The sequence below is a fragment of the Pocillopora damicornis genome, chromosome 11 (genome assembly GCF_964200805.1).
Source record: "Pocillopora damicornis chromosome 11, jaPocDami1.2, whole genome shotgun sequence".
Classification (NCBI taxonomy): Eukaryota; Metazoa; Cnidaria; class Anthozoa; order Scleractinia; family Pocilloporidae; genus Pocillopora; species Pocillopora damicornis.
Window position 1 is genome coordinate 2,266,980 of NC_142680.1, and position 14,680 is coordinate 2,281,659.

The 14,680-nt window shown below is 39.4% G+C and overlaps 3 protein-coding genes across 4 annotated transcripts; 2 read left to right on the forward strand and 1 right to left on the reverse strand.

Moving 5' to 3' along the window:
* Positions 1-901: 901 nt before the first annotated feature.
* LOC113684716 (uncharacterized) lies at positions 902-4,848 on the reverse strand. The gene is made up of 2 exons (XM_089187040.1): positions 4,295-4,848; positions 902-4,191 (listed from the first exon to the last, which is right to left on the reverse strand). The coding sequence occupies exons 1-2, from the start codon at positions 4,435-4,437 to the stop codon at positions 1,896-1,898; spliced, it is 2,439 nt and encodes an 812-aa protein (XP_089043166.1). The 5' UTR covers positions 4,438-4,848; the 3' UTR covers positions 902-1,895.
* A 4,347-nt stretch (positions 4,849-9,195) lies between these two features.
* LOC149037040 (rhamnose-binding lectin-like) lies at positions 9,196-13,030 on the forward strand. 2 transcript variants are annotated; one of them, XM_089187042.1, is made up of 8 exons: positions 9,196-9,347; positions 9,728-10,387; positions 10,476-10,760; positions 10,851-11,135; positions 11,222-11,506; positions 11,598-11,884; positions 11,975-12,259; positions 12,901-13,030. In XM_089187042.1, the coding sequence occupies exons 2-6, from the start codon at positions 10,154-10,156 to the stop codon at positions 11,661-11,663; spliced, it is 1,155 nt and encodes a 384-aa protein (XP_089043168.1). In that variant the 5' UTR covers positions 9,196-9,347; positions 9,728-10,153; the 3' UTR covers positions 11,664-11,884; positions 11,975-12,259; positions 12,901-13,030. The 2 variants fall into 2 exon arrangements, with proteins under 2 accessions (XP_089043168.1, XP_089043167.1); XM_089187041.1 differs by having other exon boundaries at positions 9,728-10,012.
* LOC149037041 (D-galactoside-specific lectin-like) lies at positions 11,696-12,319 on the forward strand. The gene is made up of 2 exons (XM_089188383.1): positions 11,696-11,884; positions 11,975-12,319. Exons 1-2 carry the CDS (start codon positions 11,696-11,698, stop codon positions 12,317-12,319), a joined length of 534 nt encoding a protein of 177 aa, XP_089044509.1.
* Positions 13,031-14,680: the final 1,650 nt, after the last annotated feature.

Sequence of the window (14,680 nt, forward strand, 5' to 3'; positions counted from 1 at the left end):
TACTAGTTTTGGTAAGCAAATTTATTGCAGATTACTTTATTAGCGCTGACGGCCATACAACGTCGTTGCCATTTTATGGAGAACGGTAGCTTATTTCAGTTAAAACTAAAGAAAAATATGTACGGTTAACTTTTTGAAACTTTATCAACTTTTTTTTATGACTAACAAACTTGTTCATATTTTTGGTGGTGACTTCATTTGAGTTTATTTTCTATTAACACGAAAGAGGGGAGCCGATTTACGAGAAAGGTTTTTCTTTTGTATTATTGCAATTTAGCTTGGGCTGGTACCTATAAGTCAAACCTTCAAAGAATTGTAACCTTACAGAAACGTGCGTTAAGAATAGTAAGCAATTCTACATACATTGCCCATACTGGCCCTATTTTTAAGGAACTTAAACTCTTAAAATTTCATGATATCCATTCGTTTCAATTAGGTACTTTTATGTTTTCATTCGAGAACTCTACACTCCCTTCCAAATTCAATAACTTTTTTTTACTGAATAGTCAAATCCACAATTATAATACTAGGAATGCTCAGTCCTTCCGTTTGCCACTGTGCAGAACGAACACCAGGAAGTTTTCAATTTACTTTCAAGGTCCAAACTTTTATAATTCGCTAAATTCTGACATAACTAGTTCTCCCTCCTCCGCTTCTTTTAAAAGAAAGCTTAAGGAATTTCTTCTCTCTAGGTATTAACTTCTGTAAGGCAGGAATTCTCAACTAACTTACTTAATATGTATGTGCGTGTGTGTGTGTGTACGTGTGCGCGGTCAAAGTTAATTACCCATATCAAACTTATCCTATAGAAAACTGAACATTTGCTTAAATTGGTCCCAAGCCTCCGTATTACTCACCTAACATGCGCAGGGCAATTAAATATGCAAAGAGCGCCAATGTTAAAAATGGCGGCTAACAGAGTGAAGCGGGAGCGTAAGACTCCGAAGAGATTTATTGACGAATTCGCAGAAGCTAAGACCAAGCAATGCAAGAAAATAAAAACTACGGATAAGAATATTTATCCTGTAGAGATAATACAGGTCGACAAAGCGAGAAACATGGTCAAAATTCATTTCAAAGGGTACAGCGAGAAATTTGACGAATGGAGGCCATGCGATGAACATAATTTGCCCGTAATGCGATTGGAACCGATGTCAAAACCAACCGATGATTCCTTCAGCGATCGCCTGCAAACTTTTTATGAACGCGTTTATAGGGAGATCAAGCGAAATTTGTACTCCGGGCGCAGAGAGGATCCAGAAGTTCGTATTGAAATTCAAGTCGATGACGACGTTTTCTATAAAAGTCTTGGAAGGATTTCATCCAAAAAATATCAGAGGAATAAACTAATATATGAAATTCTTTCAAATGAAACTTTGGATTGTTATATCGGCACAAAGTGGAATGAGCGGATCATGAATGAAAACGGCGATTTTGCTTATGTTGAACCAGGAACTGTGAGATTTTGGTTGACAAAAAGAAACCCCATAGTGGAATTTAAATTAATTGGCGATAAATACGTGATATCTGAAATCGAAGACGGGCATCAACTCGTTTTTACATTTGTCCGTGGAGATGGCAACAGATGTGGATACAAAAGTATGGTCCATCATTAATATATTTGATCTAGCACATGTTTATTGATTTTGATAGTTGATGTCAAAGAATTATTTTACTTGCATGTGAATTACCTTCATAAAATGTAAACATGTGGTTATAAATGACTCATATATTTCAGTCTGTGATTCTGTTGTAATCAATGCAGTAACATTTTTGAAAAACTCCTTGAATGCTGTATACAAGAAACATTTCACAGGCATAGCAAATTATTATACACAACTTCTACTAACAGTTTTTGGTAATACACTCCTTTAATACATTGATATATTATATGATCACTGATTGATTAAATCACATCTTGGCCTCCATTTACCATCTATTTTAACAAGATGTGCACAGAAAGTGGGAGCATCGCATTTGCTGCATTTTGCAGTACATGTTTTGATGGTATGGCCAGAAGTTGAACAGTTTCCACAGTTGTAACTTTCCTTCACCCTTTCCAAACCAGCAGCTTCCAAAAGCTGTATTCTGTGTTTTTTCAAGAAAAGTTTCTTTAGAGCAGAAACCCCTCTATGATTAGATGATCTAAAGTAGTCCTTTGATACAGTGTCATTGTACTTCTCCATACCTTGCTGAGTGTAATAAGATAAATTTTGGTAGAGCTTTAAAAATTCAGGTACATGAGCATACAAAGAATGCATATATGGTGTTACATCTTTTGCTTGGTAAAGGTCTAAGAATTTTTGAAACCATTTTTTGATTTTGTCTTTGAGGCTAGAGATAGCATCATCTGTAGTGTAATTAAGTTTAAGATCACCCATAATATCTATGAAATTATCCCAAAGGGCTTGCAGCTTGTCCACATTATGAAACTCTGGTAATAGTAAGTGAAAATTGATATGTTGGAAAAGCAAGAGTTTTTCAGGTCCAGTAAGGTCTCTGTACTCCAACTTCTTGCTGTCCCTATTAATTTTCCATTCAAAATTAATTCCAAGTTCTTTTACAAATTTCTCATACCCAGCCATATGTCTATACTTATTTCGACAAAACCCATTTGAAAAAGTAGATACCTTGTCAATGGCATCTTTCCTGCGAAGTTCCCTGATCAGAAGTTCAATTAAATTATCAGATATTCTCAAAAATAAATGTAGAGTATCAATTATTACATGGTCTATTGGAATAAAATCAAATAATGGATTAGTTTTACAATTATATTGCTTATATTTTGCATACTTACCTATTTCTTGTAAATCTCTTGCCCCAAGAGATTTGTCAGTTATAGACCACTTTTTACTGATGTCAAACCTTTCATTTCTTGGGCACTTACACCAAATACAAGAGAAATTTTGATTAGCAGCCCCTAAACCACAAACACAGGCTAGAAACTTCCAGTCTCCTCCCAAAAAATACTCAATGCTATACTTATGACTATTTACAGTTATTTCTTTTAAATTTGACATTTCATTATTTAGATCAGCAAGGCTTTCTTTAAGATTGTCATAGTTTTCTGTTGTCTTAATTATTGCTAGAACATAGTTCCCTTTTTCATTCATTGCTGCATCCTTTTCATTCAAAATTGTGTATGTCACATTTTCAAGTTTAAGCCTTTTCCCAATGTTGGTGCCATCACCACTGAGCTTTACTTTAATAGTAGTAACCTTGTCCAATACTCCATTTTTCTGCAGCCTTTTTATCTGTTCCTCAAGACTCTCCCTGAAAGAAATCTGTACTCCCTCTGCCTCCCCTGGTGTACTTCTCAGATTCCAATTGGCATTGAGCTTGTCTAGGTGTTTGCATATTTTATATTTTGTGGGCATGTCTTTACACTTCATGGCCAACTCATGCCAAGCTTCATTAGATATATTGAATTTGTCCTTCAAGTAAACCCACATATTGATGTCATCAATATCATTGTCAGTCAGTTCTCTTGGCTCTGTTTCCAATTGTAACTCTCCCTCTTCTACCAATGAAATAGTTTCATATTGTTGAGTGTCATTATTAAATACCTCAACCTTGGTGGCAATAAAATTATAGAGGCCTAAAAATGACAGTGCTGAGTGGCAGTCTTCTTTAAATCCTCGCCTTAATCTTGCCTGATGTTGTTTGGTATAATCAGTGAAACGTTTGCTTTTGTTTGGACCTCTTTGTCCCTTTTTTTGCATTCTTGCTGCTTTTTTCGCTAATCTTTTGAATTTTTGTTTGTATTGTTCTTTTCTGTTTTCCGAATCCCTGATAACATCTTCAAGCTCCTGCTCAATTTTTAATCGCTTTGCCTGCTCTGCGGCTAAATCCAGTTCAGCTTTCCTTTTCTGCCCACGAAGCTGTTGGTTTTCCTCAATCAATGAGTTGTTTTCGAGCTCATGATAGAAAATTTTGAAGGAGTAGTTTTTTGCCTTCCACGCATCAATAAGCTTCTTTATACTTTTCCCCCCACTTTTTGACGCTTTCTTGAACGCTGAGTGGAGGAGAGAAATCTTTTTCCTGAAGACGTTGAGAATTCTGGAATTTATAACAACTCCGCGAATCTCAGATTCCCTCAAAATTTTTTCCACGATTCCCACAATCACAGAATCAGCACTTTCGTCGTTCGGCTCTTGATCAGACTTCTTCGACAGGGAATATATGAGATAGCTGATTAAAAAAAAATCAGTTCGGTGAAAAAAAATTGAAAAAAAATTAAAAAGAAAAAAGAAACAGGTCGGAATACACTTCGATAAGCGCAATTTTTACTTACTTGTTTATTTCGTAAGTAAACCAAGGCAGTTTTTCCCCTTTTGGACCATTTGTTTCTTCGCCGAAATCGTTTTGTGCATCTACCGCCACCGCGAGAAGAGCCAGCGAAGAAAAAATCACCAGCGCGTAAACTTCGAGTCCCATTTCCCGAACCCAAACAATATCCAAACCTCATGTATTATACATCAAATTGCGCCAAATTTATTGTTTTTTTCGTATTTCGCGGTAATGACCAGTTATAGGCATGCGCTTTAGAGTTATAGCCCCAGACTCCATGGCCACTGCTTGCATGTGGCGTGAACCCCTCTTCGACATGTCTGAATCGCTAACCATAAGTCTCAAAAACCCGAACGAAATATTTTAATGATTGCCTTCAAATGCAGTGGTATAGAAAGCTTATGTACGTTAGTTTTAGAAACTGAAGGTAAGAAAGATAGCAATTCAAATGAAATACACGAAAAAGAGGAAAATGTTCGAAAATTAGCCTGTTTTTGACTGACCTTAGACTGCGTGACATGTCACGAAAATCTACAGAGGCAGATGTTAAACGTAAGTTTGATAAGTCCATATTGTAATTCTAATATAAGATTAGTTATTTTAAGTGAGAAAGCCTGACTTGTTATAAGCCTCGTGGTTTCTTTCAGGTTTTCTCGCCATTTATTTTCTGTCATCAATTTTCTTCATTTTTTTTTCCATCTGTAAATGTCGTATATGGCAAAATAAATATTGTATTGTATTGTAAGTTTATTTCGCTGCTTTGTTGGGTTTCAGAGTAGCTTATTGTCTGGATTAGTTTTGTCCGCTTGGTTGTTGATGTCATCAGTTGTAAGTCGCTCTTACATGCCGATTTTGGAGGGTTTGCAGATTTTCGTGCGATTTCCTCATTACTGACTTTGTTTTTTTAAATTGAGAAAATTGGAGACAAATCATCATGAGACGTAATATAGTTTGTATAACGCATTGCTGGAAAGATCTGAAAGGCAAATGTCGCAATTGAGGGTTTAACTACTGCAATCCAAGAGGTTCAGTTTCTTGTTATCACTTGATTTGCGCTAAACCTCCTGTAATGGTGGACTTTGAGCTCAGTTCTTACGCGTAAATGTGCCTTAAAGGCCCATTTTCAACTTTGATGCAACGCAGTCGTTTACTTCCGTTTTGAACCACCGCTTTTGTTTAAATAGCGCCTCTGATTGGTCAGTTATTTTACCTTGCCACGTTGTCTCAAATAGCTTCTGCGTTTTCTCCGATTAGTTTGGTGAGCTTGTCAAAATAATTCTGTTTCATACAATACTACACGTTATAATCCGGTATGGAATCAGATGAATCCATTGATTTGGTAGATTCCAAGGTAATAATCACCAATGGGTCAGTTGCTGCCGAAGAGGAACACAAAAATCCTTGTGAGCATTTCGAGGAAGGTGAAAATGTTGATCCACCACGTTTTCATTCCAACATCAATTTTTTTTTATTGAAGTTTGCCATCCTTGGGCCATCCTTAAGACCATAGGACCAAGGTTCAGTTGAAGTTTCCTGCCCGTGGAGAGGAGCTTGCGCTCGAAAGGGTGGTCGAGGTTGTTGTCCATGCAAAGCAGCAAATACAAATTGTAACGCAAACTGTCAGTGTCGCTGATGTTCCTGCAATGAAGTGACTAAACGTCCGGCAGCCAGACACGGTCTTAAAACAACTAAACGTCCGGCATTCCGATATATTTCCATATTTCTCTTCGAAATCCAAAAAATGTCTATCCAAAAATGTTCTACCTTTATTTACAATCCTAAAGCGCTTCCAGGCAGCCAAAAGTTTCGAACTTGATGCTTTTCGCCAACCCAGTATACAGAGTACGAAGCCATCCAAGCGCTTGACACTTAAAAACTTTTTAATGACACGGCCGGACACGATCCTTAAATAACTCAATATTTCTCTTTGAAATATACCAATTTTCCGTGGGAAATATTCTATCTTTATTTAGAATCCTCAAGGGCTTCTAGAAAGTGAAAAAATTTAAACGTTGTCCGTTTCACCGACCTTGTACACAGAGTACGGAGAGATCCAAGCGTCTTAGAAAATTTTCTTCGGACACTACCGGACACGGTCTTCGAATAACTAAACGTCCGGCAGTCTGATAATTTTCCATATTTTCTTTAAAAAATACCAATTTCTATTGGAAAATATTTTATCTTTATTACGAATCCTCAAGCGCCTCTAGATAGTGAAAAAACTCGAACGTTGTCCGTTTCGCCGATCCTGTTAACAGAGTATGTAGAGATCCAAGCGTGTCACTTAAAAAAAAAATTCTCTTCGGACTCTACTGAATAAAAATTCAAAATACTGTAAGGAAACTGTAAAATTACGAACATTTAATGTATTTACCGTAAAAAAAATTGACTACATGTACAGGATGGCTCTTGAGAAAGACAATTTTAGAACCGGGTTTTCAGTCACGTTAATCTTGGAATTTCGAGTCACAGGAAATTGGTTCGCGGCGCGCGTTGCATCAAGGGTGAAAATGGGCCTTTAAGTAGTCATAATGGAAAGTAAAAAAAACAAACAATAATATTCCACAGGTATTTTTAGATAAAGCAATTACATAACAGCCACATGTGAGTATTTCCAAATTTCCAAGTTAGTTTTTGTGTAGTGACTCACATCAGTTTTTCTTTCCTAAAAAAAAAGGCCCTTTCGAGAATTAATACATTAAACCACTAAAACAAAAAATCTTATCGTATTAGTGCGTGATATGTGTACGTCACTTTACAAAGGTGACAGTCTTTATACGAAACATTTAGGGGTGAATTATTTACTTACGCGGAAAATTTAAGATAACACGTAAGTTTAGATGGGATTCCTCATATTTAGAAAATGTTCAAACAAAACCCTTTGGTAGTCTTATAAAGATGCATACACAGTTTCTCTCACCACAGTGTCCTTAACGCATTTGACAACAGATCAGAAATTTCAGGGACCTAGAGAGACTGTTTGAAAACAAAGCAATAAGGTGAGAAGAGAATTCTTCACTAATTAAACATTTCACCTCGAGCTAAACGAACTTCGGCTCAGAAAAACTTGATCTAAACTTATCCGACTGGAAAACTACGCAATAAAATTTAAACGACCTTATTAGAAAGTCTCGAACTTTCAATATATAAGATACAACAAGAGGTATTACAAGCGGAAACAAAAAAGGTTTAAAATGTGTCTAAAAAAATAGCCTTCCACAATTGAAGGCAATTTAACTGTTGATTACGAAGACAATATTATTATTTCTAAGAAATCAAAAATTATTATCTCATAAATTTCACTGAACTCTCAATAATTGTATATATTTGCTCTAAGAAGTCTAAGTCTGGTGATTAAGTAAACTGAAGTATCCTGATCTCGGCCAGTCTTCGAACTCACGAAATACACACTCCAGATCTCTTTAGAAAGAAGTTATGGACACTAAGGAGAGGCTTAGAAATTCTCAGAATTCCAAGAAAAAAATAGCAGAGATATAATGCCAAGATAATATCACAGAACAGGTAATAAGGAACGTGGACGGGCTCAACTTAAGATAAGAAACTTTTAACGGACACATTCGCAGTAAATTTTGACATGTTTAGTCTTTATCTCAGTTTCCCTGCTAGGAATTCAAAATTTCACTTACAATGCACGAGAATTATCGTTGTATGTCGTGGCCGTAAGTTATCAATCAGAAAATGTAGTTTTTCTCCTAATTTAAACAAAGATGAAAAAAGATCAATCTTGAACACATTAACCAAGTCCCTAGGTGATGCTCTCTCTTTTTGTCACAGCGGAAAAGACAGTTTGCGAACATAAGCACGTGACAATTGACTGCGGAGGGTTAGACATCAATATATTGAGCGCATCCTATGGCCGCACCTAAGGGACCGGTCATTATTTATCGCCTGGGGGGGGGTCGGAGTATTTTTGTTGTCACATCGGAGCATTTACCTGATCCCCCCGTAGAGTATCTAGTTTTTTAGAGATCCCCCCTTATCGGTAGTGGAAAGTTTCATGATCCCCCCCCCCCTTTTCTCCCAGCCACCGCCAAATAACTTTTTGAATATGCAAGTGATATTTTAATAGTGGTACTTACGTCTCATGGACCTTGAACCACAACGGTAAATATTTGCTCGTCAGATACGAACTGAATTGTCGAGGAAGTGCCAATCTCAGGCTGTTCATCCAAATCCACGAAAACATAGTCATCGTCGCTCTCTGCCTCTCCACTTTCGGATTCTTCATCCTCGGATTCCACGTCATCTTCATCACTCGACAGTTCTTCTGTTATCACAGTCTCTTTATTCTGTCGGTAATAGTGACATCGAATGGCCTTCACTTTGTCAAGTTTCCGACCCACAGTCGTCAAACCATGCTTGTTGAGATACAGGTCTAGTTCTCTTACCCGCAACTTTTCAACTTTGCCACCCTCGATGAGGTTATCCCATTGAAAGTCCTTGTACGTTCGTTCGGCCTCTTGCCTTCTTCGCTCCTGAGCTGCTCTTGTTCTGATGTCCTTTCGGATCTCAATATCCTTCAAATGATTAACATATGCAATGACGTGCTTCTCTTCCACATTATATTTTGAGCAGAAGCTCTTCATGGTATCCTGATCGTTTCTGATACTGTCAGAATGTTCCTCGTACAGATCTTTAATACATTTTCTTGGAAGGTAATCATCTGGTGTCCTGCCCGTCGATTCCGTCTGATAGATATCCATGCAATCACCCGGGGTCCCGGCGCGACCTAAAATTCCTTTTTTTTTGGTCTGATCCCCCCCATTATGCTTGTCAATTACGGCTGATCCCCCCTAAAGGTCTTCAAAAAACCATGTGATCCCCCCCTAAATACTCCGACCCCCCCCCCCCCCAGGCGATAAATAATGACCGGTCCCTAACAAGGTGTCTGTGGTCGAGGGGGAAGCACAAACTGTCATGCTGATAGCTCCATGAGCGTCGCTAGAAACGAATGTCAAGGACAGACGAGGTGTACTTTGTACGCGAAGAACGAAGCGTTTGGAGACCCCTGTGTTGGAACCTTCAAATATCTAACAGTGAGTTCACCTTGAAGAAGGACAACTAAGACTTAGATTATAAATATTCGCTCCTGTTCTTATGTTGCAAATAATAGCCAATATAATTTTCACATGTGAAATTCAAACGATATGGATCACTTCAATACTTGCTTCTAGAGATTAATGTTATTTCCGTTTGGCAACTGTAAAATTGTTCACTTCATGGTAACTTTGATCCAAGTGACCTAATTAGCGTGATCATTGATTGGTTACCAACCAGCCAATCGCAACTCAACCACGAGCAGTTTCCGAATAATCGTTTAAGGACATTGATCTTTATCCAGATCTTTTACTGAAATCAAACTCGTTCTGTTTCGGTAAAATTTGTAAAAGTAACATGGCCCTATTTCAATACATAGGTAAAGTACGAATGTGTGGAAAAAACTGTTCTCGTTCGCATCTGCGAAGGAAGGTCACAGCAGATTTCGTGCCCCGCTTCGAAGAAAGTCGATATCATGTCGGCGAACTACGGTCGTTTAACTGGTCGGCATCTCTGTCCGGGACCAGTTAAAACCACAAACTGTAGAGCCGCAGGGTCGATTGATATAGTGAGGAACAAGTGCCAGGGAAAGCAAAGCTGCTTTCTGCAGGCAACAAACGGCCAGTTTGGCGATCCTTGTGTTGGGACAAAGAAGTATTTGGAGGTGATTATGGGTCAGATCCTTTACCTAAATCAAACTTGTTCTGTTTCGGTAAAATTTGTAAAAATAACATGTTCCTATTTCAATACATAGTTGAAGTACGAATGTGTGGAAAAAACTGTTCTAGCGCGAATCTGCGAAAGAATGTTTCAACAAATTTCGTGCCCCGCTTCGAAGAAAATCGATATCATGTCGGCGAACTACGGTCGTTTAACTGGTCGGCATCTCTGTCCGGGACCAGTTAAAACCACAAACTGTGGAGCCGGGGGGTCGATTGATATAGTGAGGAACAAGTGCCAGGGAAAGCAAAGCTGCTTTCTGCAGGCAACAAACAGGCAGTTTGGCGATCCTTGCGTTGGGACAAGGAAGTATTTGGAGGTGATTATGGGTCAGATCCTTTACCTAAATCAAACTTGTTGTTTCCGTAAAATTTGTAAAAATAACATGTTCCTATTTCAATACATAGGTGAAGTACGAATGTGTGGAAAAAACTGTACTCGTGCACATCTGCGAAGGAAGGTCACAGCTGATTTCGTGCCCCGCTTCGAAGAAAGTCGATATCATGTCGGCGAACTACGGTCGTTTAACTGGTCGGCATCTTTGTCCGGGACCAGTTAAAACCACAAACTGTGGAGCCGCGGGGTCGATTGATATAGTGAGGAACAAGTGCCTGGGAAAGCAAAGCTGCTTTCTGCAGGCAACAAATGGCCAGTTTGGCGATCCTTGCGTTGGGACAAGGAAGTATTTGGAGGTGATTATGGGTCAGATCCTTTACCAAAATCAAACTTGTTCTGTTTCGGTAAAATTTGTAAAAATAACATGTTCCTATTTCAATACATAGGTGAAGTACGAATGTGTGGAAAAAACTGTTCTCGTGCACATCTGCGAAGGAAGGTCACAGCAGATTTCGTGCCTTGCTCCGAAGGAAATCGATATCATGTCGGCGAACTACGGTCGTTTAACTGGTCGGCATCTTTGTCCGGGAGCAGTTAAAACCACAAACTGTGGAGCCGCAGGGTCGATTGATATAGTGAGGAACAAGTGCCAGGGTAAGCAAAGCTGCTTTTTGCAGGCAACAAATGGCCAGTTTGGCGATCCTTGCGTTGGGACAAGGAAGTATTTGGAGGTGATTATGGTTTAGATCTTTCACCAAAATCAAACTCGTTGTTCGGTAAAATTTGTAAAAATAACATGTTTTATTTCGTTACATAGGTGAAGTACGAATGTGTGGAAAAAACTGTACTCGTGCGCATCTGCGAAGGAAGGTCACAGCTGATTTCGTGCCCCACTCCGAAGGAAATCGATATCATGTCGGCGAACTACGGTCGTTTAACTGGTCGGCATCTTTGTCCGGGACCAGTTAAAACCACAAACTGTAGAGCTGCAGGGTCGATTGATATAGTGAGGAACAAGTGCCAGGGAAAGCAAAGCTGCTTTTTGCAGGCAACAAACAGCCAGTTTGGCGATCCTTGCGTTGGGACAAGGAAGTATTTGGAGGTGATTATGGGTCAGATCCTTTACCAAAATCCAACCTTGTTCTGTTTCGGTAAAATTTGTAAAAATAACATGTTCCTATTTTAATACATAGGTGAAGTACGAATGTGTGGAAAAAACTGTACTCGTGTACACATCTGCGAAGGAAGGTCACAGCTGATTTCGTGCCTTACTCCGAAGGAAATTGATATCATGTCGGCGAACTACGGTCGTTTAACTGGTCGGCATCTCTGTCCGGGACCAGTTAAAACCACAAACTGTAGAGCCGCAGGGTCGATTGATATAGTGAGGAACAAGTGCCAGGGAAAGCAAAGCTGCTTTTTGCAGGCAACAAACGGCCAGTTTGGCGATCCTTGCGTTGGGACAAGGAAGTATTTGGAGGTGATTATGGTTTAGATCTTTTACCAAAATCAAACTTGTTCTGTTTCGGTAAAATTTGTAAAAATAATATGTCCCTATTTCAATACATAGGTGAAGTACGAATGTGTGGAAAAAACTGTACTCGTGCACATCTGCGAAGGAAGGTCACAGCAGATTTCTTGCCCTGCTCCGAAGAAAATTGATATCAGGTCGGCGAACTACGGTCGTTTTACTGGTCCGCCTCTCTGTCCGGGACCAGTTAAAACCACAAACTGTGGAGCCGCGGGGTCGATTGATATAGTGAAGAGCAAGTGCCAGGGAAAGCAAAGCTGCTTTTTGCAGGCAACAAACGGCCAGTTTGGCGATCCTTGCGTTGGGACAAGGAAGTATTTGGAGGTGATTATGGTTCACTGTGTTATTTTAGATATTATCAGTCCTCACCAAACAAAACTTTGATCTAAAAATTACCAGGGGCGTATCTTTTCATGGAAAGTGAATGATTGATCAAAAACACACAACCATGCCCTTAAATGCTAGACTGGACAGTTTTGAACGACGACAACATCACATTCCCCCCCCCCTCCATTTTACACCATGAAAATTGCCAGAGATCACCATTTGAATTAAAGAAACTACAATGTTGGGTGAATTGTATCGAACACTGATACAAACATCCTATTTAGACTTCAAACCTACTTAACTGGCGTGGGTTCTTCTATTCTCCTTTCAATAATGGATTTTACTAAAATACGAACTCTTGGTACCTGAAGCTGTTTTGTCAAATTTACGCTTTGCAGGGGGTGGGACGAAATTCACGACAGGCAAAATTCCCAACCGTGGTAACCAAGGTTGTAACTCACTCATTGTGAGCAAAATTTCATTATGATCAATTGGTCTTCAAAAAACTTACACAAGGCGAGACTTACAATTGCACAACAACCTTGAACTTAAGCAAAAGGCTAAACAGACTAAAGCATGAACAAACCTGGAGGACATATACAAGAAATTAACTTGCAATTAATCGTATCGTTTCACAGATCAAATACAGATGTGACTGGTAAAGGATTCCACTGAGTATTCCAAGCGTCAACCACTGAAAACAAGTGATCCCATGTAGTTTTTGTAGTTTACGTATCAGGGACCATTAAAAATAATTTTCGACGCCAATGAATGTCTCCATGTATTCGTTTCTTTGTGGAAGTATTAATAGCGTTCCAGCGGGCCCCCGTTATTAGTGTTTTACATGCCCGCCGATTTAGGACGAGTTGGGGAGAGGTTTACTGGGGATCTAGCACTAACAATTTCCTCATTACTAGTGCCAGACCCCTCAAGGCCCTTGCAGACCTCTCGCTTGCTTGTACTGTTCAAAGCCTCACATTCCCTGGCGTGCGCCGATGTGCCACTAATCCTTTAACCCCTAAGAGTGACTAGCATCTAATTTCTCCTTACCACATCACTCCTGAATCAAAAAATTGAGGTCAGGAGAATAAAGGAGCTGATCGCCCACCAAAGAAGCTCTTGATTGTTAGACAAGAGAATCCCGGAGTGTTGCCGGGGGGATTCCGGTGGGATCCCAGCGGGGTCCAAAGAGCGCCACCCAACTTAGCATGACAGGATTATCTCAGTGTTACGGGTTACCTTTTCAGGAACGCTAATTTTCCACGCTCCTTTAAATCGTGACGATGGCGGCTTGCTTCCTGACGCCTATTTACACCTCGTCAGAAAAAAAGGCAGCTAATTAGTGATCGTCTAAAAGGACCTCTTGTTGCAGCGTATAGATCACCCCTGATGAAGGCACTAGACAGGAGTGTCGAAACGTTGGGTCTATGAATTGTAACTTCTTCGGTTACATTCATTAAATCTGTAAACCAGAGTAGCATCAAACCATGTCTAACATTTTATGACTTGACTTGGATGCCGGGGGGGATTCCAGTAGAATCCTAGCGGGCTGCTAAGAACTTTCGTAAGGGCGTACCTTTTCAGAAACGCTAGGTTTCTGTCAGTATCCTGGTAAGATTCTTATGAGAATTCCACGGTGATGCCAGGAGGATTCCGGCAAAATCCCAGTGGGTTGCAAAGAGCTTTCGAACGGGGTACCTTTTCAGGGACCCTAAGTCTACGTTATAGGGCGCCAAACCAGTCAATATTCCCTTCGTATTTCTGTAACCCAGTTTACTTTTTATATGGTCAACTTTGTACTTTTTATATGGTCAAGTCGACTTTTTATACAGTTAACTTTTTAGCATTTATATGGCCAACTTGAGTTTTTTATATGGTCAACTTTTTACTTTTTAAAACGCAGACTGCAGACCGGAGGTAAAGTGCAAACTGAGGGTAAAATGCTGACTGAAGACTACAGACCAGGGGTAAAAGGCAGATTCGGTTCTTGAAGAATCAACCGTTTATGACCGCGGTATCGACCTGATCGTGAAGCACAAGAGCGAATTGTTGAATGTCTTGAAGCTTCTGATATAAAGCACCATTCCAAGATCACGCTTACCTTCGCAGCGCAAAAAAAAGGTATGAGAAACAGGTATTTATTCTCAAAGTAATAAAAATTGCCGATGTGTGATGAAAATCTATCGTTACTACTTTTAAGGCCGAATAAAGTATGCATGAGGTACATGTATGTTAAAGCTACCTAATGTTGCTCAGTAGAACTGTTTACTTCTTATATGAATAAGGGAAATGTATTTAGCTGGCTGTAGACTGCATATACAAACAGTTACGTTTCTAAGTGTTCTTACCTTAAAACAATATGCCAACGCCAAAACCATCGAAACATTGATCGCCGTGACGATTATTTTCAGCCTCTCA

Coding starts and splice junctions, on each gene's coding strand:
- LOC113684716 (XM_089187040.1), bottom strand. CDS start 4,437: ATGGGACTCGAAGTTTACGCGCTGGTGATTTTTTCTTCGCTGGCTCTT. Junction 4,192..4,294: donor TTTACTTACGAAATAAACAA/GTAAGTAAAAAT, acceptor TTTTTTAATCAG/CTATCTCATATATTCCCTGT.
- LOC149037040 (XM_089187041.1), top strand. CDS start 9,243: ATGAGCGTCGCTAGAAACGAATGTCAAGGACAGACGAGGTGTACTTTG. Junction 10,761..10,850: donor GGACAAGGAAGTATTTGGAG/GTGATTATGGGT, acceptor TTCAATACATAG/GTGAAGTACGAATGTGTGGA. Junction 11,136..11,221: donor GGACAAGGAAGTATTTGGAG/GTGATTATGGTT, acceptor TTCGTTACATAG/GTGAAGTACGAATGTGTGGA.
- LOC149037041 (XM_089188383.1), top strand. CDS start 11,696: ATGTCGGCGAACTACGGTCGTTTAACTGGTCGGCATCTCTGTCCGGGA. Junction 11,885..11,974: donor GGACAAGGAAGTATTTGGAG/GTGATTATGGTT, acceptor TTCAATACATAG/GTGAAGTACGAATGTGTGGA.